The sequence below is a fragment of the Leucopleurus acutus genome (assembly GCF_964270905.1).
Source record: "Leucopleurus acutus genome assembly, chromosome: 17".
NCBI classification, from domain to species: Eukaryota; Metazoa; Chordata; class Mammalia; order Artiodactyla; family Delphinidae; genus Leucopleurus; species Leucopleurus acutus.
In genome coordinates this window covers 15,986,582-16,013,829 of record NC_139159.1, presented here as the reverse complement: position 1 = coordinate 16,013,829, position 27,248 = coordinate 15,986,582, and the positions used below count along the sequence as shown (strand labels likewise).

The window sequence follows — 27,248 nt, the reverse complement described above, 5'->3', positions numbered from 1 at the left end:
ATGGCCATTCTGACAGGTGTGAGGTGATATCTATTGTGGTTTTGACTTGCATTTCCCTGATGATTAGCAGTGTTGAGCACCTTTTCATGTGCTTGTTGGTCATCTGCATTTCCTCGTTGGAAAAATGTCTAGTTCTCCTGACCATTTTTTTAAAATTGAAATATAGTTGATTTACAATGTTGTGTTAGTTTCTGCTGTACAGAAAAGTGATTCAGTTATACATATATACGTATTCTTTGTCATATTCTTTTCCCTTATGGTTTATTACAGGATATTGAATATAGTACCTTGTGCTGTACAGTAGGACCTTGTTTCTATTTTATATATATAGTAGGAAGTGGATGGACCTAGAGTCTGTCATACAGAGTGAAGTAAGTCAGAAAGAGAAAAACAAATACCGTACGCTAACGCACATATATGGAATCTAAAAAAACAGTACTGATGAACCTAATAGCAGGGCAGGAATAAAGACACAGATGTAGAGAATGGACTTGAGGACACAATGGGGGAAGGGGAAGCTGGGATGAAGTGAGAGAGTAGCACTGATACACTGATACACTGATACACTACCACTGATACACTGATACACTACCAAATATAAAATCGATGGCTAGTGGGAAGCTGCTGCATAGCACAGGGAGATCAGCTTGATGCTTTATGATGATCTAGAGGGGTGGGATAGGGAAGGTGGGAGGGAGGCTCAAGAGGGAGGAGATATGGGGATATATGTATACATATAGCTGATTCACTTTGTTGTACAGCAGAAACTAACACAACATTGTAAAGCAATTATACTCCAATAAAGATATAAAAATAAAAGAATGAAAAAATGGTACCTAATTAAACTAAAAAGCTTTTGCACACCAAAGGAAGCCATTGACAAAATGAAGACAACCTACTGAGTGGGAGAAAATATTTGCAAATGATATGACCCATAAGGGATTAATAGCCAACATATATAAGCAGCTCATACAACTCAACATCAAAAAAACAAACAACCCAATTAAAAAATGGGCAGAATTTGCAGCAACATGGATGGACCTAGAGATTATCATACTAAGTGAAGTAAGTCAGAAAGAGACAAATACCATATGATATCGCTTACACATGGAATCTAAAATATGACACAAATGAACTTATTTACAAAACAAAAGCAGACTCACAGACATAGAAAACAAACTCATGGTTACCAAAGCGGAAAGGGAGTTGGAGGAGAGGTATAAATTAGAACTCTGGGATTAGCAGATATGTTTACTTAATATAATCATGATTTAGTCCTTCCTCTTGAGTTACCGCCAAGTTACCTTGATTTGATTTTGGCGGTCCTGAGGCAGTTGCCCTAATGGTTGATCTTAGACAAGTCACTTGGCTTTAGATTATTCTAATTTACTTTTCAAAGGATAAGCTTAACTTTAATGTGAAGTTTGTAACAGATTCTGTCCCAGAAGAAACACTTTGATTTCTCATAATTACTTTAATAAAGATACTCTAATGATAGAAGTAACTATAAAAACATGGCCTCTGGACCTAGCACAGTGCTGAATGATTTTTATGCACTTATCTTTTTTACTCTTCTCGTGAGTATGTTATCCCCACTTATAGAGAAGGAAGCTGAGGCACACAGAAGTTGAGTAATTTTTCCAGGTTCATACTGTTAATAGCAAAGCTAGATTGAACTTCAACTGATAATTCCAAAGCTGGTGCTTTTAACTCTTTATTCCTTCCTTTATTCATTCATTCATTTATTTATTATATATTTTAACTCTGTTCCCTATTGCTCCCTGGTACTATTCCCCAGGAGAAAGGCATTCAGGGTAGGTAGGTATAATACTGCTGCTACTAATGATGATGATAAATATAGTTTCAGTTCCTTATTTGTATCAGGTACTTTACATACGTTTTTATGGATCCTTATTGCATTTCTATAATATAGATATTTTCTTTGCTTGTGATGAGAACTTTCAAGATGCACCCTTCTAGCAACTTTCAGATATGCAGGATGATATTATTGACTGTAGCCCCCATGCTGTACATTACATCCCATGGCTTGTTTATTTTATAACTGGAAGTTTGTATTTCTTGACCCCCTTCACCCATCTCACCCACCCACAACACTCCTCTGGCGACCACCGATCTGTTCTTTGTATCTATGAGTGTCTGTTCTCTTTATGAGTTTTGCTTTGTTTGTTCGTTTATTTTGTTTTGTAGATTCCACATATAAGTGAAATCGTATGGCATCTTTCTCTTCTGACTTGTTTCACTTAGCATAATACCCTCAAGGTCTATCCATGTTGTCACAAATGGAAAGATTTTGTTTTATGGCTGAGTAGTGTTCCATTGTGTGTGTGTGTGTATGTAGGTGTATATATATATGTATATATATATATATATATACACACACACCTACACACATATGTGTGTGTATGTATATATCACTGTAGATATTACTTTTAAAATATTTTATATGAGATAATTAAGGTTGAAGAGATCATATAACTTTTACAGAGTCTTATAGCAGGTAGCTGGATTATTTGCCTCCAAAACCAAAGTGCAAAGAAATCGATAGATGGAAGTTTGTGGCACTTCTGGAGGGTAGCAAGTTGCCCAGGATAACTCAGGCCTAAAGTACATGGACAGGTGAAGCTGTTGAGGGGATCAGGGAGATTAAAGGGGTAAAGGAGAATTTCTGAATATTTTTAAAGGATGAGTAGGTCCTTAAGTATCAGATGGAAGATTGGAAATTTGGAGTGGTAGGAAAAAGAGAGACTCTTGAGTGGTGGCAAAAGAGACTAAAAGTTGTTATTTTCTGATAGACTGAAGTCATGTCATGCAGGAAAAAGTATGGCAGAGATAAAAGAATTCTACCATTATTTAGAGGAGAACACGTCACTCAGATTTTTCTTTTCAGGTAAATAGCTCAGATGGGATCATTGTTCTCAGACATGACAGCATTTGAAATCTCTCAAACTTACAAAAAAAAATTCAGCGTGTTGTGTTTTTAAATTCAAAGCCTTAGAAAGGTGCTCTATTATATCACCTATGGCATATTTATAAATGTCATGGCGCTAGTGAGGATGGGTAAAGTTCTGGTGGCCAGAGATGATCCTTTTTAACTTTCTGGTGGATGTATGCTTGGCAACCACAAAGCCAGCAGTGGTCTCCGTTTATTTGGCTTTCGTTCAGAAACTATTTTCCATCACAATAAATCACCAGTCTCTTTAGCATCAGGTGGCGGGTGATCACAGATTCAATTACAGTACCTGATAAAATCACGAATATCCTGGTAGTTCCTTTATATACTGCCTCTTCTCTTCAACAGTGAGCCTTTTAAAAACTTCGGTTCATCAGGAAAAGGGAGTCTTTATTCTTTAGTGTATAGATGAGCATATTTGAACAATGGCAAAAAGCAATGGGCTGGGGGCCTGAAAGAAAAAGTATCCTCTTCGTTTCCTTCCTATTCTTTTTGCCTAGTTTTAATGGCATTGCAAGTATAATTGAATGCGCCTCTTGGGAGTGAAAGCTGTACTTGATTAAGCTAATTATGGAGAGTAGCTGGGGTAGGTCTTGGGGTACAGGAGTAGGAGTGGTTTGGCGTAGTCAAGCTTTCGTGAATTTTATAGTCCAGTCTACAGATTCATAGACCTTAGATTTGGCCAAGACTTAGAAGTCATCTGGGCTAACATCTCACACTGTAAATTTCTTCTTCACCATCTTTCCCAGGCAGACGGGTAGGCGTGGACTTTCTGCTTGAGATCTTCCAGCAAGTTCACTAGCCTGGAAGCGTGAACGCTCTAGGAAGACAAGGACTGCAGGGGTTTTGCTTTGCACCGTGTCCACCAGGTGTGGCAGTGCCTTGCTCTGTTGTCGAGTAGCTCTAATTATTGGGAGGTGCCGCTTACTGCTAGTTTTCAAGACTTGGAATAAAATATATCCAACATGAAATCCCATTTCTGCCACTTACTGTGTAACTTTGGGCAATTTCCTAACTCCTCTGATTTCAGTTTTTGCCTGTGAAACAAGAAGGCAGTACGTAACTAGTGAGTTTGTGTGTTGAGTTCCGAGACCCACTTGTAGAATTGTTTAAAGAGATTAATCAAAATGTCTACAAAGAATCTGACACGTAGGAGGTACTTTGTAGGACCCATTCCCCTTGGGCCTAATTCTGATCTTTTTCTGGGTGTGTGGTATTTGATACTGAGTTCAGATCCCATGGTAATTTGTCCAGTATAGAGTGAAATAGAACCATTGTTTTTTATGTACAGGGCGTTATATGAGTTCTTTTTAAAGATGTAAAATAAGGATGTGGACAACTGGGCATGAAACCGTGCACCAGCAGTGGTGTCCCTGCCTTCCTAAATCTGTAGCTATAGAATGGTTATGAAGAGCAAAATCATTAGGTTTCCTGGAGGCGTGAAGAGAGGAGGGAAATACAGCCTTATATCAGAATTTATTAGCATCAACTAAGACTTCTAATCTGAAACAACTGGTGGAAAAGAGAAAATTTCAGTTACACTATTGTTTGGTCTACATTAAAACAATCAATTGAAGTGATTCCCTTTGGACTCACTGGTTTTATTTTTCAACTTGGTTTAGAGACAGTCTAAATAATTTTTTTTTTGAAACTGACTATCTGCTGCAACTATTTATAATGTGAATTTTCCAATTACTCATTATGCACTCGTAAAAGATTTGAAGGCCCAAGAGGGTGAATTTGTCCTTTGCCTGATGTTTATAAGAGATTGGCAGTGTTGAAAGAAGGAAAAGCTTCATTTTCTCCATCATCCTTTCCCATTCCAGAATGTGTTTACTTGGTGAGAGAAGCCACCCCAAATATTCTCTTGTTAGGGCCTTCATTTTGGGAAACATGTTATTGATTTTTAAGTAACCTCTAAAGTATTATTACACTCTTCTTGAAAACCTGTTAATAGGGATGTATAACTTCCACAAAGTAGGCTAGGCAAATTCCAGTGATAGAACTTCACTAGTAGTTTCTAGGGAAACAAGAACTTCACTAGTAGTTTCTAGGGAAAACAATGATGCTATTTTTTTTTTATTATTTTAAAAAAGCTAAAACTAAGGGAAATAGGGTTCTGAGGTGTTCTGCCTTATCTGTAGGGATGCAATAATCCCCTCACTATATCAGTATAGTAGATTTCCTTTGGAGAACCTATAGCATAAAGATAAATGTTTTTAGTTTACAGACCCAAGGGACTTTACTGAAGGTTATGCTTTCCACAAACTGTCTGCTATTGTTATTTTGAAATGGAAAATTTTATTTCTGCTTCATTTATATTTAGTGTGGTTTGGGTACTAAGTGTACATCAGACCTTGATGAATTGTCATGGCTGGGTGGTAATAACAGTCCATTAAAGTGAGCACTCTGTTTTTTAGCCATGCTGGATAACTGAGAAAGTGTGTGTGTGCGTGCACCTGTCCTTGAGCATCATGAAAGCTGGTGTTATTTCCCACTTCTTCAAGTCTTTCTCTTCTATCCTTTGGACTCTATTTGGCCGAATGGCTACAAACCCAAGGAAATAATTTCACATCCACATTTTGTAAATTTTGAGACATAAGTTATTTATTTTAGTAAGCAATTTAGTAAACATTTAAGACAACAATGAATTGAACTACTTTTAAAGTGTTTCTATTAAAAGGTAACTTGCCACAATAGATTGTTTCCTTAGGAAGAAAAACTTAACATGGGAATTTCTTTTAAAAAGACTCTATTAGGAATATTAATCTGATTTATATTCAAATACGAAAAGATTGATTTTTAAATGATTTTCTTATAATTATTTTGAATGTTATATCTTCTCTACTGTGCCTTTATAAATATTAATTGGGTATATGATATATGTTGTTTATTTTTGTAGTTAAAACAGAGCCAATGAGCAGCAGTGAAATAGTTTCAACAACAGCAGACGGGTCTTTAGACAATTTCTCAGGTTCAGGTAAGGAATAAATATTAGATTTTCACAGTAATATGAAACATTATTTTTCCTAGTTTACATATACAAATATATGTGTGTATATGTATGTGTGTGTATGCATGTGTATGTGTATATATGTGGATATCATCTGTGTAATACTGTATAGTTTTTCTCAGCGTCACATATTTGCAATTCTGATGTTTTTGTGTGGTGTGATGAAGTGTTTGCTGAAAATGTTGGTATTCTGTAAAGGAGAAAAAAATCAAAAGGGGAATTGTTCTCCATCTTCTCTAAATTATCTTTATTACGTTGATGACTCCTTCCCTCTGTCTCTCATCTGTGTGATTTTTCTTTCTTTTTTAACAAATTTATTTATTTATTTATGGCTGTGTTGGGTCGTCGTTGCCACATGCGTGCTTTCTCTGGTTGCAGGGAGCAGGGGCTACTCTTCGTTGCGGTGTGCGGGCTTCTCACTGCAGTGGCTTCTCTTGTTGCAGACCACGGGCTCCAGGCGCGCAGGCTCAGTAGTTGTGGCATGTGGTCTCAGTAGCTGTGGCTCGCGGGCTCTAGAGCGCAGGCTCAGTAGTTGTGGTGCACGTGCTCAGTTGCTCCGCGGCATGTGGGATCCTCCCAGATCAGGGCTCGAACCCGTGTCTCCTGCATTGGCAGGCAGATTCTTAACCACTGTGCCACCAGGGAAGTCCCTATGTGATTTTTCTAATCACGCACAATTTGGCTTCTGATAGCCCCTAAACAGACTTGCCACGGCATCCTCCTAACTAACTGTCATGTCAACTAGAGATCAGACTTTGTCAAGCAGCTTTAGATCCTTAATTAATTTTTTAATCTCTTTCATTTTGAGAAAGCCTGCCTTCAACAAACAAAACATACAAGTTTCACCTCCATGATGATGAAATTGCTGATAAGAAAGTGACTGTGATAATAAATTCACTGTGAGGATCCGATTGTATCTTTTCCAAATTACCCAGCTTGGACTCTTTCAACTAAAACTCATTCTTATCAGAAGTAATTCTTCAATTTTTTAACCCTTTTCAAGTGATTTGCTGTGTTTATGAGACCTCTCCATCGGAAATGCTATACTCTTCTAAGTTTGTGATTGATTTCGTCTAGCTCTTGGGATCATTTCACATATACTCCAATTAGAAGGAGTTATAAATAGATATAAAATGAAATGCAGATGCACAACTTTTATGCTGATGATACCAGCTGGAGGCAATAAGGAGATAATAACAGGTGTTACACCCATAGTTCTTTCATAAAGCATTTACTAGAATTTGACTTATGTCAGGCAGTGTGCTTGGTGCTGTTATGGATTCAAAGGTGTATGAGAACGGTCCTGCCTTGCGACTTAATAGGGCGAAGTAATCACCAGGCCATCATAGTACAGCTGGATAATGCCGAGGGAGGCCCGGGGACCCCTAAGAATACCCAGGAAGGACCCAACAGAGACCGAGTTGGGGTGGGGTGGTCAGGGAGGGTTTCCTGGAGAGGATGCCTGCACTCAGCCTTAAAGAATGTGTAGGAATAAAGCACATGTAGAATTGAGGATGGGGAAGCTGGACGGGTGGAGTGTTCTGTGGGAGGAGACCAAGGCACGGAGGTGTGGAACTTGGAGGCACCACTGATGGTTCAGCATTCTTGGTGTGTCCGGTGTGAGCAGTGCGGGGTGTGCTGCACGGAGAGGAAGGGACCAGAGTCTAAACAGGCAGGTGTGTTCCACGTGGCATGTGTGTTTTATCCTGAGTGCCATGGGAGGCATCAGGTTGCGTGATCACTTTCCCTTATGGAAGGACTCAGGCAGGATGGAGGGGAGGCTGGGGAACTGAAGGGGAGAGAACAGTTAGGGGTTTTTGCAATCATTTTCACAAGAAATGCTGAAGACCTGAGATAGGGTGCTGGCAATGGCTGTGAAAAGGTGATGGATTAAGATGTATTTATGAAATAGAATTTATGGTCATAGTGCCCAATGGGGATGAGTGAAGCAGAGAGAAAAGGGAGGAGTGAGGGAATCTGAGAGGTATGACTGAGGAAGAAAGGTGGTAGCTTCTGTTTGGGACTTGTTAGTGGTGATTTAACATGCACCTGAAGATGTTGGCGCTCAGGAAAGATCTGGAATGGAAATTCTGAAAGTGTACAGAGAGTTGACGCTAGCAGGGTATAACAAGGTTGAAGACAGAACCCAGGGAAAACCAATACATAAGAGATGGGTAGAGGATAAGATGAAAGCACAGGTGATTGGGGAAGAAGAAAAAGAGGATTGAAATGGAAGTAAAGGCAGGAAAGAAACTTCAAGGAAGCACTTCTATATGATAGATTCAGATACAGGTTTTAAAAATGGTTTTTTAAAAAAACTTAATGACATGAGAAAATGTTTACTTATATTAAGTGTAAAGCAGATTATAAAAGAGTAATATGTTCCGTATAATCACAGTTTTGTTTAAAAAGACATTTATTTGTATGTATTTGTGTCTGTGTGTATGTGTATAAAAATTAATGGTTGGCTCTCTCTGAATGGTGGAATATAATTTGAATTTTATTCCTTCTGCCTTCTTCATATTTTTTTGCAGAGCATATGTATAACATTCATACTTTTAAAAAGTAATCATTTTAAAGTACAAGTTAAAAATCACATACTAAACTGCAAAGAGATAATTTTTTTGAAAGTATCTGTGAATAATAGTATTGCATCATGGTTTCTCCTGATTTTTATCACAGTACTGTGGGGAAGAAATTCCTCGTTTTTAAGAAATACATATAGAAGTATTTATGAGTAAAGGGGCATCATATTTGCAACTCCGAAAAAATGTGAGTTATACATGTGCATAATATACACATATAGAGAGAGAAAGAGAATAAAGGATAAAGTTAATCTCATAAAACATTACCATTTATGGAATTTGGGTGAAAGATATCTGGGAAGTTTTTCTACTATTCTTGCAACTTTTCTCCAGTTGTCAAATTATTTCAAAATAAGAAAATAAAAAATGAGAAGCATGAATGAATTTAACCTATGGCAGTTTCAGTGGACAAGCGGGCTTCATCTCCCCCTGTGCCCGCTGGCCTACATGCCCTACTTCTGTGTCTCCAGCATAGTTCCTAGCAGATAGTATGTGCTCATAAAGTTTATTGAGTGGATGAATGACTTAATGAATACGATGGGGAAGTGGAGACAGGAAAGAGAAAAATGTCTTTCACGTCGATAAGTGGTAAAGGGAGAAGAAGAGAAGGTAGTCTGTTAGAAAGAGGGCTGGAGGGTTGGGGATGGCATTTAGGTCGGGGTGTTTTGGGCTGCCAGCACGAACTTTATAGAGGCAGGGGTGAAAGGTAGAGGTGACCCTGATGGGGCAGCAATGGCTTAAATTCAGAACAGAAGTGGGTCAGCCTAGAAAAGGAATAGCTTTTCCACAGAAATATCAGGGAAGATTGATGGAAAGTAACACAGATGAGTTTGAAGTGGAGGAGGAGGAGACAAGACTTTGAGGGAATTCCTGCCTGATTCCTCTGTTAGAACCTTCCAGTGGCTCCCATTCCTCTCTGAGTAAAAGCCGATTCATTACAATTAGCCTGCAAGCCCCATCAGACCTTATTGCCTGCTTCCCTTGCCTCCTGCTGTTCCTCTAATAAGGGCCTCTGCAGGGGCAGTGCCTCTGCCTGGAACACGTCTCTGTGCACCTGCCTGACTGCTTCACCACCTTCACATCCCACCATTGAGGCTCACCCTGACCACCTTACTCAGTGTTACAAAACTCTTACTATAGACTTCCAGAATCCCCCACCCACCCAATAACACTTCGAACCTTTTACAAACTCTATCATCCACTTGTGTATTAGGTTTATTGCTGGTCTCTCACCCCCACCAGAATGTAAGCTTGAGATGGCAGGGATTTGGTCTTCTTTTGTTCATTTGTATCCCTGAAAACGTATCCAGCATGTGTTAGGCACTCAGATATTTACTAGATAAATTATTGAATACATGAATGAATGATGGCTTCTACTTTTCTCTCTGAAGTGACTCAATATGAGAAGAAAATTGAGGATATCAGTAAAAGACGAGTTTCAAATAACTTCATGTATCTAGGATAGACAGAAAAGAGTGAAGGAAGGGGATAATAAATTGAGAGAGGATAAGGATGTCGGGGGCCTGCCTCTCTTGACGGGTTGGAGAATAGATGAGATGGGAATAAAGGAATGAAAATTCTGGAAAGAGGATGTTCCTTCCTTAATCTCAGAACTCAGTGAGGCCTCCACCTGATGCTTCTGGAGTTGGTTCTCTGTACTTCCCTTCCTCAGCCTTTATTACTCCTTTAAAAATTACTGGATCATCTTTCCTTCTGCTAAACTGTGCATCATCTTTGCGTCATCTTTGCGTCATCTTTGCGTCATCTTTCCTCCTGCTAAACTGTAGCCCTATGAGAACAGATACTGTTTGTCTTGTTCACACTTACAATCCCAGTGGCCATCATAGAATGGAGCTCATACGCAGTGGTCAGTACATGTTTGTAAATAAACAAATGAAATCAGTCAGTGCTGTTGTGGTTTAAGACTGGAATGGAGAAAGAGGTCCAGGATGTGGTCTTGAGCTTGATGGTTGACGTAGAAGGCCAGAGTTGAGGCCAAGACAGAAATGAAAAAAGCGCTGGATGCATGACCCAAGATGATGTTGGGATGTGTCAGGGGACACAGTCAGATACTAAAGTTTTTGATAAATGCAGGGAAGTGCTTAGGAGGTGGGTCTTTCATGGAAGTGTTAAAGAGTTGTCAGGAACCTCAGAGAAGGGAGGGTTTCGTGGGAGAGCAGAAAAACAATGATTTGGAAGAAACAACAAGGAGGATGTGTTTGTAGGTCTTTGTTATTCTGGAATCTGAGAGAATGAGCAGCCTCTACTGGGAAAAGGTACGCAGGAGAAGGAAGGGCCTTGGAGGAGGGCTTAGCGGAAGGTGGAGGAATAGTTTGGTGAAGAGACTGAAGCTGTAGAGAATCTCGTTTGCCGTAGATTGATGGTCTGTGTTGGACGCAGAGGGAAGGATCAGGTGACCTGGGGAACTGGGCCAAGGCATAGGCAGCACAGAGCACCATGGGATGGACCTTCATTTACTGTTGTCTTTTACTTTTTCTCTTCCCTTCTCTCCTCCTCTTCTCCTCCTCTTTCTTTTTCTCCTCTTTCTCCTTCCCCCTCCTCTTCCACCCCCCTTCACCCGCATCTCCTTCTCTCCCCCCACCTTTCATAAGTAAAGATGTGAAAACCATGGCCTGCTGGAGTGGCTGTGAATAGGACTTAGGGTTTATAAGAGGAAGAGGAGGCTGGAGAAAGCAATCTCCAAGAATTAACTCCAAGATGGTCTTTACCTCTGTGGTCACTATGCCTACCTTCTTTCTCTATGAGAACTTAAAAATTCACATCCCTAATATTCTGGGTATCTTAAGGAAATAGCAAGGATAAAGAAGATATGGAGTCATCCTGACACTGGTAATAGCTGTTTCCACCTTTGTCCTTCAAGGAACCCTAGCATGTTAAAACATTAAGGAGGCAGTGAGGCTCACTCTTCTCCAGTGAAATCTCCAGGTATCCTGGTGTGGGGAAACTGGAGGAGAGAGGTTGATTTTCCAAGGCATGTGGCTGAATTGAAAAATGCAAGGTTGTTTATTGTGTTTTTAAAACACAGTGACGTTCTGCTCATTTACTATTGACCAATGAAAAGCAATATTTTAATGATTAAAATGTTAAGAACAATTGGGGTTGAAAATAATGTGCTTTGAGGGATTACAAAATGTCTTTGCCTGCTGCGGCGTCCACTTCCACAAAGCCCAAATTTGTTATTCATTTGTTAAATAAAATGTCAATTGATATGGATTCATTCAACATTGATGTCTGGGGGTATTTGAAAATCGGAAATTTCTAGAGGAGAAAAGAATCACATCGGACAAATATGATTTCTTTGTTTTCGTAATTGTTCATGAAAAGATCTACCTTTTGGGATCTGATTCATTCATTCAACAATTCTGTATTGAGCACCTACTGTGGGCCAGGCAATGTTCTAGACAGTGGGACTATAGAGGTGAAAAAGTAGACAGGTCCCTGCTCTCATGGAGCTTTCATTCTTGTGGGAGAGACAAATGATAAATAGATAAGTGGTAAGTGGTAATATAAGTAAATAGGCAGTGAAAAGTGCTCTGAAGAAAACGAAAGCAGATCAAAGACTATGGTGAAGAGTGGGTAGGGGTGTCTTTTAGAAGGAAGGCTTCTCTAAGGAAAGGGCATCTGAGCAGAGGTCTTAGTGAAGTGAGGGAATAAGTTTGGGTTAATCAAAATGAAACAGGATAACAGGGTTTGGAGTTGAGGGCAAGGAGGGGTTTGACATGATGATCTAACTTATGTTTTTAAGAGATCACTGTTTGTCATGTGGAAAATTCTCTTTGGGAGAAGGGTGGGAAGAAGGTAAGGAGAAGCAGGGAGACCAGCATTTCCTGGTGCAGAAGAAGAGGACTGTGTTAGCCCACGTGTTTCCTGGAGGAACCACTGAAGCAGGATGCAGTGTGCCAGTATCCTATCTGGGAGGGGAGGGAAGGTGAGGTCAGGGGGCGGTGCCCTGGCTGCCCTCTCTGATGGCCACGGCCAACGTTGGTGACTGGAACAGAGTGGCAGACAAGAGAGAGTGAGAAGTTGTCACTTTTAGCCTATATTTGGAAGGGAGAGCTGACTGGACTTAGGATAAAAGGGTATGAGGAAAGGAGAAGAATCAAAACTTAACTTTTAGGCTTTTGACCTGTGTGTCCAGCTGAATGATGTCGACATGGACGAGATGGGAGCCCAGGGGAGCCGTGAACTGAGGACTTGCTAATTTTTAGATTTCTATCGACTTTCTCAGTGGATTCTCTAGCTTGTGAATATTAATTCACCATGGGTCCTTCTCTCCCTTCCTGCAGTAAGATTTGGGGAGCTTCTTTAACTTACATGTGAGAGGTAGGAGAAAGAATGCAATGATAGGAAACAAGAGTGCTAAAACAAAGAAGGACCTGTTGTCCCTACATCCCCAGGGCTCTGCCATGTGGCCTTTGGAGTTTACTAATGGTAAGAGAACCAATTTATTTACCTTGATAAATGGCCTGGGAGCATTCTTTTTGCCTTAGGTTATTCTGGTCTCATGAAATTAAAAATAATCTGAATTCTTAGATTATTATTAAAAAGTTTAAAGTGTTTTAGGCAATTAAGGAAAAAAGTACTTGAGGTAGAAGGTGGAAGATTCTTGACTTCAGGCTACACAGAGATCACAGGGGTTTGAATTTAGAGAAAGCCCTAAGGGTATGGCTGTTTACATGGCATTACATAGTCAGTAATTTTAGGTGCACACAGGTAAGTAGCAGCAAATACTCGGGCAGCATCATGGGCTCTTATTCACATCTATTTCATAAGGAAAACTATCGACCCATTTATATTGCCAAAGATCAGGTTTATTGTTGTGTGTTTATAAATAACTTAAAATAATTTAACCGTCTTTCAAGTTATTATGGTTTAAAAATATCTACTTTGCTTATGACCTAAACTTCACAGTCTCATTAAACAAATGTTATTTATTGATTACCTACCACATGCCAGGCCCTACCAGGTGCCAAGGAAACAAAGGAGAGTAGGAGGTCCTTGGCCCTGGAAGCTCACGGGTAGCCGAGGAAACTAACATCTATACACTACATAAACTAACCAGCATGTAGTGTGGTGAGTGCAACTCTGCGAGTGTTTACAACATTCCAAAAAGTACAGAGAAAGAAGATATTATCCTAAAGAGAAAATAATGTTTTAGTCCCAGTGGAAGAGTGTTTGACAGGCAGAGGAAAGAAGAGCATTAACATGGCAGTAGGCTCTGACATGAAGACCAGCCAAGACAGACAGGAAAATGCATGGCATGCACGGGCAGTCCTCAAGTCCAGGGATGCTGTGTAACTCTAAACCCACAGGAGGGTGGATGCTTGAATATCTTTATATAATCTTCCAAGGAATTTGGATTTTTTTTCTAGGGATAGTATAAGTGCAGGTGAGAGATTGTAAACTGGAGAATGGACGTGAAGAAGTTTCCGGGTAAGGAAGATCAGTGTGGTGGCAGAAGTGAGAGTCAAAGGGCAGTGGGTGGAATGCAGGGTGAGTAGCTAGATGGCCGTTTCTCTAGTCCGGGTGAGACATAATGAGGACCCGCCCCGGGACAGGAGGGTAGGGCTGGAGAATGCAGCACAGCTCAATGGGTGTTTCTGAATTGGAGATGGGTGACTTGAGAGTCACAGAGGGAGGAAAAAAATGAGATGATTCTGAGGTTTCTAGTTTCTGTGAAGGGGGGTCAGGGGATAGTATGTTTGGGTGGAAAGAGTGGGCAGATGTGGGTTCAGATACCAGCTTTCCTATTTATTTGCTTGGACATGTTACTTAATTTCTAGCCCCATATATAAAATGGAGATAAAGAATCCTTTTTTAAGCATTTTGCTGGATAGATGGTGATGCTGTCCATCGAGTAGAATTAAAAATACAGAAAAAGGGCAAATGTGGGGGCAAAGATAGTGGGAATTTGGGAATCTGAGATGTTAAACATTTCTTACACAAACACAGTATTATTTGCTTTATGTCATTACTTCATTTACTCCTCACAACCATCCTATGAGGTGTAGGTAGTATTACTGCCATCATTTTACATGAGAACATGTCAAGGCTCAGAGGGATCAAATAACTTGACCAAGACCACGTAGAAGAGTTGGATCTTGAATCTGAGCTGAAATTAAATTCTAATTCCAGAAACTGTGTTTGTATTACCACACTCTGCAACCTCCCAAATCTTTCTTCATGTGTACACACATATACTATGCATATAATCTAAATCAGAGCTTCATGGAACCCACCTTATGCTGTACAATCACCCTGATATCTTCTATTCTGTTATTCTATTTGTTTATAAAAAATTGCTGAGCAGAACCTATGAAGTTGAGTTTACAATCTTTTCATGGGTTGTGACCCATAATTTGAAAAACACAGGGATAGAGCAAGAAAAGAATAAAAGGGATTTCTGCGGCTTCCATCCTCAGATGGCTTTGGGGTTTTTTGTGTGGTAGTACATATTTGTGTTGTGGTTTCATTTTTTAAAAACTTCTTTCTATCTATGATGATCCAGGGAAGATATTACCCCTCCAGCAGCTCTGCTGGATAAATCTTCTCTGCCCTTGGTCTCTTTCCAGGCCTAGAAGAGGGGATTAGAAAGGTTGTAATTGCAGGTGGCCTGGGCAAGTGGCAGCGCTTGTGGTCCAGGCATTCTCTCCCTTCTATAAATTGTATTTAATCCTCACGTAGCTATTTGTATGTTGGCCTCCCCACGTGTGACGACAGGACTTGTCTTTGCATGTTTGCATCTGCAGCATGGAGTGCAATGCCTGGAACAGAGTAGTGACCCAACATGTGCCAAGAGATGGGGGACACCAGCCAAGCTGGCCTGCCTTCTCTCATTAATATGGCCTCCATCTCTGCCAGACCAACAGCCAGAGGGTTGAAGTCTGGCAGGTCTCATGAGTACTGCTGACCTTCATCTATTCTCTAGTCACTGGGTTAGGCCTATTTGCTTTACCGGGAAAGGATTAGTCATAGGTTTTGAGATTCTAACCCAAAACCACCACTGTTTTCCCAAACACAAGCTAGAAAATTACATTTGAGAAACATAACTGTACTGATGTGATATCATGAAAATGTATAAAACCCGGAGTTCATGGAAGCTTATGAAAGGTTTTAATGTAGAATATAATGAATAAATAATAGAGCCTCTGCAGACAGTGATTATTCGTAGAAGAAAATAAACATATTACATCTTATAATAATTGTACCCAAAGCATATGCATCTTAGCCAGGAAAAGCATATGCATCATAGCCAGGAAAAGCATAGGATGAGTTTGAAGGGAAAAGGGGAAATACATATATATATATATATATATATATATATGTGTGTGTGTGTGTGTGTGTGTATATATGTATATGTTTATGTAAATGTGTATATATGTAAATGTGTGTAGATATTTATGTACATAAATAGATGGCCCATATTAGCAATGAAAGAAGCTGAGAATCACCATTTTAAGGCCTCATGTTGGGAAAAAAAGCACTTTTTTTTTTGCTTCTTTAGTTCAGAATGATTGTAGAAGACTATTTGATAGAAGAGTTTCGTGCATTTCTGAGACTTACTGAATCAAGTATATGTGATTAAAAAGAAATGAGATTCTGCTTGAATGCTTAAATAATCTCTTAAAAAAAAAACTTTGTGACTTGAATGCTGAAGTGGAGCATATATAACTGAAAGGCAAAGGAATATCCATCTCCATGCAAGAAAAAACGGGCTTAGTTTGCAACTTGAGAAATTTTAGATGGTTATAGGAATGCATTCTTATTTTTTAAAAATTGCTGAATCAGTGCAGGCAAATGAGGATCTGTCCTATTTCTACTTCCCTGAGCGGAGATTAGACTGCATTTCTCAGTAACACAGTCTCAGGGGCGTGTGTCCCCTTGAACACAAACAATAGACCAGAGGACCTTCCGGTCCCGCCCAGCCCTGTAATTCAAGTTCATCCCTCCCCTTTCAGCGCGGTGGTTCCAACCAGTGGCCGGGACTCCTGTGCTCCTAAAGTATTGCCACTGTAAAAGCCATCATTGACAGGTATTTAAGAATATTATGACTGTGTTTTCTAAGAGTTGATTTAAAATTCGAATCACTTGGTCAGTTCCTATAGGTTCCTTAATATAGTTTAACTTTCTGTTAGGTTGACTTATGAAATTGCCATTTCTGCAGGTCCAAAAGGTCTACGGTTTCATGTGGCCACAACCTATAGTTGAAACTATATCAATGCTTTATACATAATTTGTATTTTGCTTGGATTATTGTGCATTATTTTTCTTTTTCCAGCCATTGGGAGCAGTAGCTTCAGCCCAAGACCGTCTCACCAATTCTCCCCACCACAGATTTATCCTTCCAAGTAAGATATATTTTCTCTTAATCAATAAATAACTTTTCTTGCGTAGTCTTTTACCTTATTTCAAGTCGTGTCTGGTGCCCACATGTTACATCTTAATTTAAACTAAAGCGTGTTTCATAGAGACCTAAATGTATTTACGCAAATTTATTTGGAGCATCACCTAGGAGGGACACTGTAGTATTTTGGTTCTTTGTGTATTACACTTGAAAGTTATACATTAAGAAACAGTCTTTAACTGGAATTTGTGATTTGGTTGTTAATCAGTTACCTTGCATGTTTCCATCTAATGCATGGGCTTTCTATTTTCTGTCATTTCTGACAAATAGCAGACCATACCCACATATTCTCCCTACCCCTTCCTCACAAACTATGGCTGCATATGGGCAAACACAGTTTACCACAGGAATGCAACAAGCTACAGCCTATGCCACGTACCCACAGCCGGGACAGCCCTATGGAATTTCCTCCTATGGTGAGTAATCCCTCGGCTTTAGCACTGACGTTGCCTAGTGGGCACACCTGTACATGTGAAAGTTTCACAGGAGTGGTACTTAAAGATGGTCCTCTTGGGCCACTTGAGAAAGGGTGGTCACCTTTTGTGTCTAAATTCTTAAAATGATCGTTTCTAATGAGCATTCGAAGAGCTGGTAGTTACTTATCTTGAGGTCAGAGGTGGCAAATACCATGGTTCATATGCCCTCTTGCTCTCGTTTTGTTTTGTTTTGTTTTGTTTCCATTTATATCTCAATTCTTAATTTGCCACTTGAGCGCTTGGCTCTGGAATCCAAAGTATTTTGGTGCATATTTCTGATAAAACTTCTGTGAATGGAGTCTTTTGGGGTGAAGATTCGTTTCCTATTTATCAGATGCTGAGCTATGATTAGAGAAGTACAAGCAGAGTTCAACAAACCCTGGCTCTAAACTTGAGGGGGGGTAGTAGTCTCAAATTTCAGCATTATCAACCATTAGGAAAAGTGATCTATATCATGGCTTGGGCTACACTTTAAAGAGGCCAATCAGGAAACATTTAAAGCTCACATCCCTATTTGTTCCTTCCCACCTGGAGATTATCTTTATTTTAGTGTAATTTAACTCAATTGTTACAGGGTCAATACCTGTAAATTAAAAATAAATCCAGCCAAACCTCAAAGTTTAATTTTTTAAAAGCTTAGGATTCCAGAATACCTTCACTTCCATTGAATGGTAGCTGTAATTTTAAACAAACTGCAACTTGTTGGAAGAGAAACATATGGATTATTGGCATTTTATTAAGAAATAAATAAAACCTAGTGATCCAGAAAAAAATACATGAAAGTTTGGAAGCAAGACTGATAGAAAAAACTGGTGGAGTGTTTTGTGATCAATATTCTAATTATGCTTCTGCTGCTATCGTTATTTCATAATAATCTTTTCTCAGTATACTGAAAGAAATAATGTTCTTCTTTAAGCATTTCATTAATCATTAGAAGGTAAATTATTTTTTGCTTTTTGTTCTGTCTTCACCCCAAATCAAATTGGCCATATATAAATTTCTTATAAAATATATAGAAATTAAAATCTAAATTATGTATGACTTCAACGTTCATAGTTTTATTTTAAAAAGTTCACAACTGAATGTGATCTAGGGAGGTGTTTTTCAACCAGACTTTAAAAACAGCCATAAAATGGACTTTCTAGAATTATCTTTCGTTTCCATGACTTTTAGTCGTTTCTCAAAATAACGTTAAATATAGATTAAATTTGTCTGTAATTTACTTTTAAACTATTCTTATGCTAAAAGAGGGAAAAGATTCTATGATTTGAATTGTGTAACTTCAATTCTATAATGTGAGTTAAGGCAGTCCCCAATTTATATCCTCAAAATTTATTTGTAAGCTGATTATTTGAAGTAGAAATGTATTTTCCAGTGCAAGCAATACTCAAGTACTGTAGACCTATCAGTGCTGCCAGGGGAAGGTACCATTCCTGTTACTGCCTTGGCTGCCACTCACACAACTCTCTTGTTTTTCTTTCTCTTCCCCATTCAGTCATGGAAGGGCCCTTTGCCAATTTCTGGGCTGCGGGGTAAGGACTTCTCTAGTTCTAAACCATCAACAGATGGCCCTGTTGTCTGAAATAGTTGTTCCAGTAGAGTGAGATGAGCAGAGGTTCGGAGGTTAGGCTCAGAACTAGTAGGATGCAGATGGGGATTTTCATGTGGTAGGTGGGGATCGGGGAGGTGGTGAGAGTGAGTCTCAGTGTAGAGGGCTTTGATCCCAGGACCTTCCATGCTTATAAATCTCCTGGGAATAATTCTCAGTCCTTAGTATTTTTCTGATCACCTCCTTTCTTCTCTTTTCGTACCTTGAGGACAAGGAGATGCCCCAGTGCTTCTGACCAGCCATTCTCTTTTTCTTGGGCCAGTGCATGGAAAAATATGGCAGCCTTCTCCCTATTGCTTGCTCTGAAGGAAGAGCACATCGTTTAGGGGTTTTAACTGCTGATAGTTAAGGTCCTGATAGTTCTAGAAGACTTTCTCCAAGGACTTGTGTCCCCTGACTTTTCACCTAGACCCAATAAGAAAAGATAGGCAAATCTTTTCATAGTAAGAGCAAGGGGTCCACGAGGAGGAAGAGGTCGTGCCATTCTTCACTGGATCTGCGTGGAGTCGACCAGTGAGATGAGTTTGACAGCTTGTGGATAGAAGCTATGGACACAGGTGTGGCTACGGGTGTTTTCTACCTCTTCCTGCTTTTCCTTACCTGTTCTTATCACAAAGATTCCCATCCTGAGCCTCCAGGCTAAAAACAGAGGTGGCACAGGTGAAGACTGAAAGCAGATCATTATAGCATCAAATGGAGAGAGAAGGGGGAAAATCTCTATTGTGACACCCTGAAAAGGAAGGGAGTTTTCTAGAGCCATCTAACCACCTGTCTTGGGCACTTGTTTTTCCAGGGACCATTTATAAGTGTGGGTTATTCATTGGTTTGGAATTGCCTGTACAGGGAAAGTCACATTTTAAAAAAATGCTAAGGTTGTGTTAAGACTGAAATGTAAGGCCATTATGAGGTTACTTAGAGATACTTCAGGAATTAGAGTAGGCTCTCTTCGCCAAGAGTCAGATTCTTCCACTGCCTTAGGAAAGTTACCTAACTTCATTCTACTGATGAAATTCCCCTAAAATGGAAATAAACAGTGAGACTACTGTGTATTCTAGATCCCAAAGATATTATTTATCTTAAGTGAAAAGTAAAATTATTCCAAAATGTGAATTCCCTTGGCAGAAATTTTCATCCCCTCCCTCTGTGGGAATTAAGGACACTTGTTAACTTTCATGAGTGTCTTTAATTATGATCCAGGGCTGAGCCCTGTACAACGATACCGCCAAACCCAAGTCCTGAAATTAGGATGTCAGCCTGGCACTTTGGGAAGTATTGGGGGGCCACAAATACATTATTTTTACATTATGTGATGAAAAGAAAGTGTACTTTATGTTACACTTAAAACAATTATATTTGAATAAAAACCTGAAACTATAAGGGACAAAAAGAGAACTACTTGTCAATTTCTCTGTGCTGTTTATAAAGCACTATGCTGTTCTACAGGATCGAGTTCTTTATTATTCTGTTTCTCTTGTGCTTACTGCCTGGTAGGATCTGGATATCTGGGAGAAGGTTTCCCCCTGTGTTGCTTAGTTCTGTGCCCAATATTGCTACCTCTGACCTCAAACTGCGATGTGTACTAAAATCAGCTTTGTGGTAGAAAGAGTAAAGAAAAAAAATGTTTTTAATGTTATGAGGCTAGAGACTCTAATCACTTTTTAGAAAAAATATTTTGATTCTGATGTTAATCAATGCAACAACATTTAGAATAATTTAGTTCAAGTTTAATTATGGCCATTTCTGGACTGTAAAGATGATCTTAAACTCTTGTAAAGCAATACAACTAATTATAGAAATGATATCACTGGAGTTAAATTTTATAGAAAATGGAATTCAGGAAAACAAAAGAAAAGAATAGTGCGGATAGGCATTGAAATCTGTAATAATCCTGGTTTTATTCTTTTTAATTGAAGTTACAGTGAAGGGTATTTCACTCTATGGCCCTGGTTATTGAGATAACACTGCAGGGGGGGAAGCGTTTGTAATTGGATAGTTGTGGGAGTGTTTTTGTATATGGACCAGCTTTTGAAAATGAACAGATAGATAAGCTATCACTAACTGATTTAGGTGCATTGTGGGCAGGCATCAAGACTGAAGGTGGATTGTCACAGTCTCAGTCACCTGGACAGACAGGATTTCTCAGCTATGGTACAAGCTTTGGGACCCCTCAACCTGGACAGGCACCGTACAGCTACCAGATGCAAGGTCTGTATACACACTGGCATTGCTCTTTTCATTAATCCTGGGACAATAATTACTTTCTAAAGTGGCACCTGATATTCTGTGTAAGGAGCGGATGATGGCGAAAGTGGGCTGGGCTTGGAGGCAAGATACCTGGTTCTAGTCTGGTTCTTTACTTCCCTGCTCTCCAGGCCTAAATTTCCATATTTATAACATCCAGGGGTTAGACTGGATGATCACTCAGGTTCTTTTACAAAAAGCTCTAAAATTCTTTGTGTCATTGAAGTTTTCTGCCTTTGCTTCTATCAACTAAAAAAAGAGTGGAAAAAAAAAAAGCAAAGTCAATGATGTAAGAGGTTGTAGTATGATACATGCTAAAAACCCTGGCACTTGGTGTCGCCAATCAACCTGTCTCAAAGGGGTATGTTTTCTTCATTTTCATTATCACGGCTCTGGAAATAGAGCATGTGATAGGTGTTGACTAAATGATCTGCCAAAGACCAGGAGATCAAATTGACAGCCACTAAATGCATCTTCAAGCTATTGCTTCCAAGGACGCATCCCTGGGTTCTGATTTTTGAAACTATAGACAAAACATAATGTAAGTGCAAGTCATACGGATGACAGCTGAAAGCTTACAGTTGTCAGAGCTGTTTCACGAGTAGGCATTACTGTAATTAGCAGATTATTATCATGCAAATGTGTCTAAAATACTTGAAAATTGTTCTCACATAATTTAAACATTCTCCTAATATTTTGTTTTTACCGCTCATCAGTTTAACAAATGATATGCATCCTTTCAATAGTGCCAAGCTATAGTAGATTTAAATACCTGCTATTTAAAAAAAAATTATTTGTTTATTTATTGAAGTGTAGTTGATGTACAATATTACATAAGTTAGAGAAGTACAACATAACGATTCACAATTTTTAAAGGTTGTATTTCGTTTATAGTTACTACAAAATATTGGCTATATTCCCTGTGTTGTACAATACATACTTGTAGCTCATTTATTTTATACATAATAGTTTGTACCCCTCAATCCCCTCCCCCTATCTTGTCCCTCCCTGCTTTCCTCTCCCCACTGGTAACCACTAGTTTGTTCTCTGTATCTGTGAGTCTGTTTCTTTTGTGTTATAGTCACTAATTTGTTTTATTTTTTGGATTCCACATATAAGTGATATGATGCAGTATTTGTCCACCTTTGTCTGACATTTTTCACTTAGCATAATATCCTCCAAGTCCATCCTTGTTGCTGCAAATGGCAAAATTTCTTTCTTTTCTTATGGCTGAGTAGTATTCCATTGTGTGTGTGTGTGTGTGTATACCACATCTTCTTTATCCATTCATCCGCTGGTAGACTTAGCAACCTGCTCTTTTAAGTAACGGATATGTTATAGGCATCTTTTCACATCAATAAAATCTATTTTATGGCATCATTTTAATGGCTGCATGGTTTCACAGATATATCTTATTTAACCCCCCTATTATTGGACATCTAGAGCAATGCCACGAGTATCTTATGTGCATGCTTAATTATTTCCTTTGAGTAAACTTAAGTGTGGAATTGCTAGGTAAACTGTTTTCAACTCTTTTAAAGATTTGTTATATATTTCCACAAGGAAGGGCTGTGAATTAGCGTGAACACATTAAATATTTTACTTTTTAAAAAAATTGTCATTTTGGAAGGTCCAAGATTTTATTGTTGTTTTCATGTGTATTTTTAGAAAATTGAGCTGATAAACCAGTTTTTCTTTTCTTGCATGGTGGTGTTTGTCTTTTCTTATTATTTCTTATATTACGTTTCTTAAACTTTAGTAACGTTTTATAGATGTATTTCCGGTTTATCATTTTTAAGAGCTTTTTTTCCTGCACGGGAAGCTAAAATTTTGTGGGACCAAATTCATTAATCCTTTCATACTTGGTTTTGCCTTTGGTATAAAAGGGCATGGATTGTAAAGTTTTGATATATTTGATGGCTACAAAATTAAAATTACCTTATGACAGATAGCATTTAGTGTTAGAAGGATATTACTCATGTGCTTGATTCCAAAAATTGAAAGCTGCTCTTGGAAAAGAGCTATGTTTCTCCACATGCTGAATATCAGTTAAGTAAAGGGATAGAAAGAACAAACATCGATGAGACTTCATTAAAGGATCGAATAGTCTTAGGCTTTAGTAATGAAACGTATCCTAAGGCAAGCAAAGTCTGTTCGCTCCTAAAGCTTTCATTGGTGTCAAGGAGAGAGACAGTAGACAAACAGACAAATACATTATGCAATTGCAGAATCTTAGGAGAGTTATGGCGAAAAAAATCTGGCACTATGGTCGGTTCCGTTCTACTCCAGGCATCCAGTCTCTTTAAGGAGAAGTGGATCCTAAAGGTCAGAATGAAACAGGTGAAGTGCCTTCCGGAGAGGAGAGGTAACTACATGTGTGATTCCTGGGCTTGAGCCCACGTGCGGCCCTTTGGTTACCATTCACAATGGGCTGAGTACAGAAATTGCGAGTTAAGTGTTTAGAAACTTTCATGGTATGTCCGTAGTAAATCTTATGGTGGTGAAATCAGACGTGCACTCTGTGTCTTTTCTTTTTTCATCTCATTCTTTTAGTCATGCATAACTATTATATTTTGCTAAATTGTCAGCCTGGGAAGGATTAGGAGAAGAGAAGCATGCTGTGGGTCTCAGAGTTCGAGAAATATTGCCCTTGACTTAGCTTTATCTTTCTGTCCTCGCAGATCCAAAGCTTATGTGGCAAGAAAGTTCCTAAGAGGACTAACTAGCTGTCAGAGTTGTAAGCATAGCGTCAGTGTAGAGAGAAGAGTGGACATGAAAGAGGAGAAAAGAACGTTAATTTGGAGGCGGAAAAAAGTCTATTCTAAAGCAGAAATAAGGACATGTGTAGCACCAAATATAGCATTGCTTTTCTAGTTATAGGTTTCATTGCATCTGGGATGTTGCATTACAACTTTCTGTGTTTTTAGGCGTCCCCTGGTTGAATGGCCTTTCCAGTGGGATTTTAGAGCCCTTTTTCCATGACTGAGGTATTATTTCATAGGGATATTTCTATAACGGCACCTCACTCATTTTCAGAATAATCTAAAATATGACTTTCACACACCAAGCCAAAGAATAATATGCTATTAACTTGAAAGTTGCCAGTCTGATGATGGATAATGATACGTAATATGCTATAAACTCCTTATGGTCAAATGTGGATAAATAAGTAAACTCTGATTAATATGTATTTCTTAAATATTAAGTGCATTGTAGAAAATGAAGTGGATGAAATGATTTTATGTGCCCAGTCATGGGAGTCTATAGACCTTTGTCTTTTCAATACTTCTTTTTAATATAAAACTTTCTCTAATGTCTGAAATTATTGTCAAAATTCTCTAAATTCTATTATCCTTAATGAATAACAGTGATTTTTGCTTGTATCAATCTTATATCTGTTAAAAGATCTTAGAATCTTAGATGACAGTATATGTTTTTTAGTGATTTGGGAGCGTTTTACGTAGTACTTTCTCCAATATCCTTTGACCTTTTAAATATATACCTTTATAAATATAAGGTATGATGATGAGTTATTCAGAGATTTAGTTACTAAGATTTCATAATGTTAGGATTTCACGATACTAGAAGGAATTTTCTAGTAACCCAGGTGACTCAGTGCGTGTTATGCTGATTCACTTCAGGAAAATTTTTGATGATCACCTGAGGTACAGTGAAATCTTGCACTGTGGCTAACAACGTAAATTCTAGAGTCAGACTGCCTGTGCAACAGCCCTGCCCTTGCTGTCCGTGGGACTTCAGCATGGGGCTTGACGTCTCATGTCTCCATTTCTTCGTCTCAAATGTGGGGATAATATTATCTGTTCCCACAGTAGCATTGTGAGGTTTCATTGAGATTATCCGTGTATATCACTGACCAACATCTGGCACGTAGTCCGCGTTCAAAGGCTTATTTTTATTTACTGTGTTCATTGTGGCAGTGATGTGGTAGTGGTGGGGGAGGGGTGATTATTATTATTATTGTTATTATTATCATCATCATCATCATAATCCAGGCTTCTGAAATAGTTCCAGATTAGGAAGCATTACCTAAATTCTCCTTCTCTCCCATTCCCCAGGAGGAAAAAAAATTCTATATGAAATAAATATTAAAAAATTAATATATACTATTATATATGTGTCTGTACACATATATATGTATATATATATATAACCAGCAAAGAGAGCTCCAAGAACCCAGTAACCAAATAGGCATAGCAAAAAAAAGAGCCAGATCTAACTCATGCGCTGGCAAGGAAGGAGAATCACTATCAAAAGGGTCAGGCTTTGTGTACACGATACAGACGTACAGAAGGAACAAGAGAGAACAGCCGAGAACGTGAGGAAGAAAATCAGAAGAGAGAAATGGCTGTGTTGGCAGCAGCGGTGGTGGGCGCTGGAAAGCAGGAGCAGTGGGTAATACAGAAGGGGCACGCGGACAAAGAAATAAACTCAGCTCTGCAGTGATGGGAAAGAAAGCGGCATCAACCAGGTCCTTACGCCCCAGGAATCCCTGCAGCCACAGTGCGACTTGAGTGCGAGGAACTGGTGGGGAAAAGGGAGGTAATAGCCGTGTAAACACCAAATTATTTAGTTCGGAAACCAAGATTAGGGAGGAAGATGGGAACGTGACAAGCTATGCTCTATCGAGATGGAAAACTCTGCTGCCCATAACACAAAAAAACAGCTACTGTTTATCATATGCACTTACCATATGCCCAGCACTTTTCTAATTATCTTACATATATTATTTCATCCCTGCAACGACCCTGAACAATGGCTTTGAAGGTTAAGAATCTGAAAATGCTGACGAATACATCAAAATGGAGAATGGTTTAGAACTGTCAGACCCTGCCATGTTTTCTATACGCTTAAATGACCGCACCTATAGGGGAGGCACTTACAGAAAACGACAAAAACAACGAAATGTAGTTGCCCGTAGTACGTTTCCTGAAGGGTGGATTTGCTCTTTTGGGAACTGAGATACTGCATGACACGGCTAGCTATGTAAGTAGTAAAAAAAAAAATACCAGCTCGTGAAGCTTAGAAAACTTTTTTTAGAGAGCTCATTTCCGAGCACTGTGTTTTAACATTTTCACGGCACTTAAGGAAAAGATCGAACTGGTAATTTGTGGGCATTTTGGCACTGCCTTATCTTATGAACTAGGCCAGCCTTGGTGCCCTCGTTTAGTCCAGGTGAACCTTCTGGATCCTTCCAGCTCCGATGTTCAACACTTACGTCCGTGGCAGGCTTCGGTGAATCTGGCGCATGCCGTTTTAAGGCAAACAAGGATCAGAGTTTTAAATGCACTAGTTTTTAAATGCACTAATACTAAAAGCCCACAGAGTAAAACCTCAGGGACTGGAAAATCTGATTGCTTTTACCTTTGCTGCAAGATTCTGGAAAATTCTATCTCTGCTTTTATTGGATCTCTTTTGTACATCCAGTGAAAGATTAGAAACTTAAGTTTAACAGAGAAAGACAAGATGTTTCTGTTCGTGGACAACTGTAGAGTTCACCCTGAGGAAGTGAAATCCTTGCTGGTAGTTTTTGACATCTGCCTGCTCCCCAGGGTCAGCTTCAGTGTTTCTGGAAGAAGTTTTGGATGGTGTGAGATTTTTCTTCACACGCCATTGACAAACATGCAAATGAGTGAGTTGAATGAGGGAGTGTGGACGGACAGAGGGTGCCTGGAGACCCCTGGGTCAACCGTGCAGATCCTGTAGATAGTGTTTTCAATGCTGCCAATCAAAGGGCACTGACAACAGGAATGAAGGGGGGGGGGCGTGTGAGTTTATGTGTATGTCTGTGTGTATGTGTGTGTGTGCACACGTGCGTGCGTACATGTACCAAGGGCAAGAAACTTAGGAGAAACTGCTTTAGCCTATGATTCACTGACCTGTTTCACAGAATATCTGCTAAGCTTGTCA

The 27,248-nt window shown here is 39.2% G+C and overlaps 1 protein-coding gene across 9 annotated transcripts in view; it reads left to right on the top strand.

The window, feature by feature from the left end:
- The window catches only part of EYA1 (EYA transcriptional coactivator and phosphatase 1), a gene marked incomplete at both ends in the record, with an annotated part of 313,784 nt that overhangs the window by 181,323 nt on the left and 105,213 nt on the right, over positions 1-27,248 (top strand). For 3 of the 9 annotated variants that reach the window (XM_082859015.1, XM_082859023.1, XM_082859022.1), the window contains 4 exons: positions 5,874-5,951; positions 16,869-16,938; positions 17,265-17,410; positions 21,147-21,288. In XM_082859015.1, coding sequence (XP_082715141.1) covers positions 5,874-5,951; positions 16,869-16,938; positions 17,265-17,410; positions 21,147-21,288 — 436 coding nt within the window. The remainder of the gene's footprint in view (positions 1-5,873; positions 5,952-16,868; positions 16,939-17,264; positions 17,411-21,146; positions 21,289-27,248) is intronic. The other 6 variants (XM_082859020.1, XM_082859018.1, XM_082859019.1 and 3 more) reach the window with 3 other exon arrangements.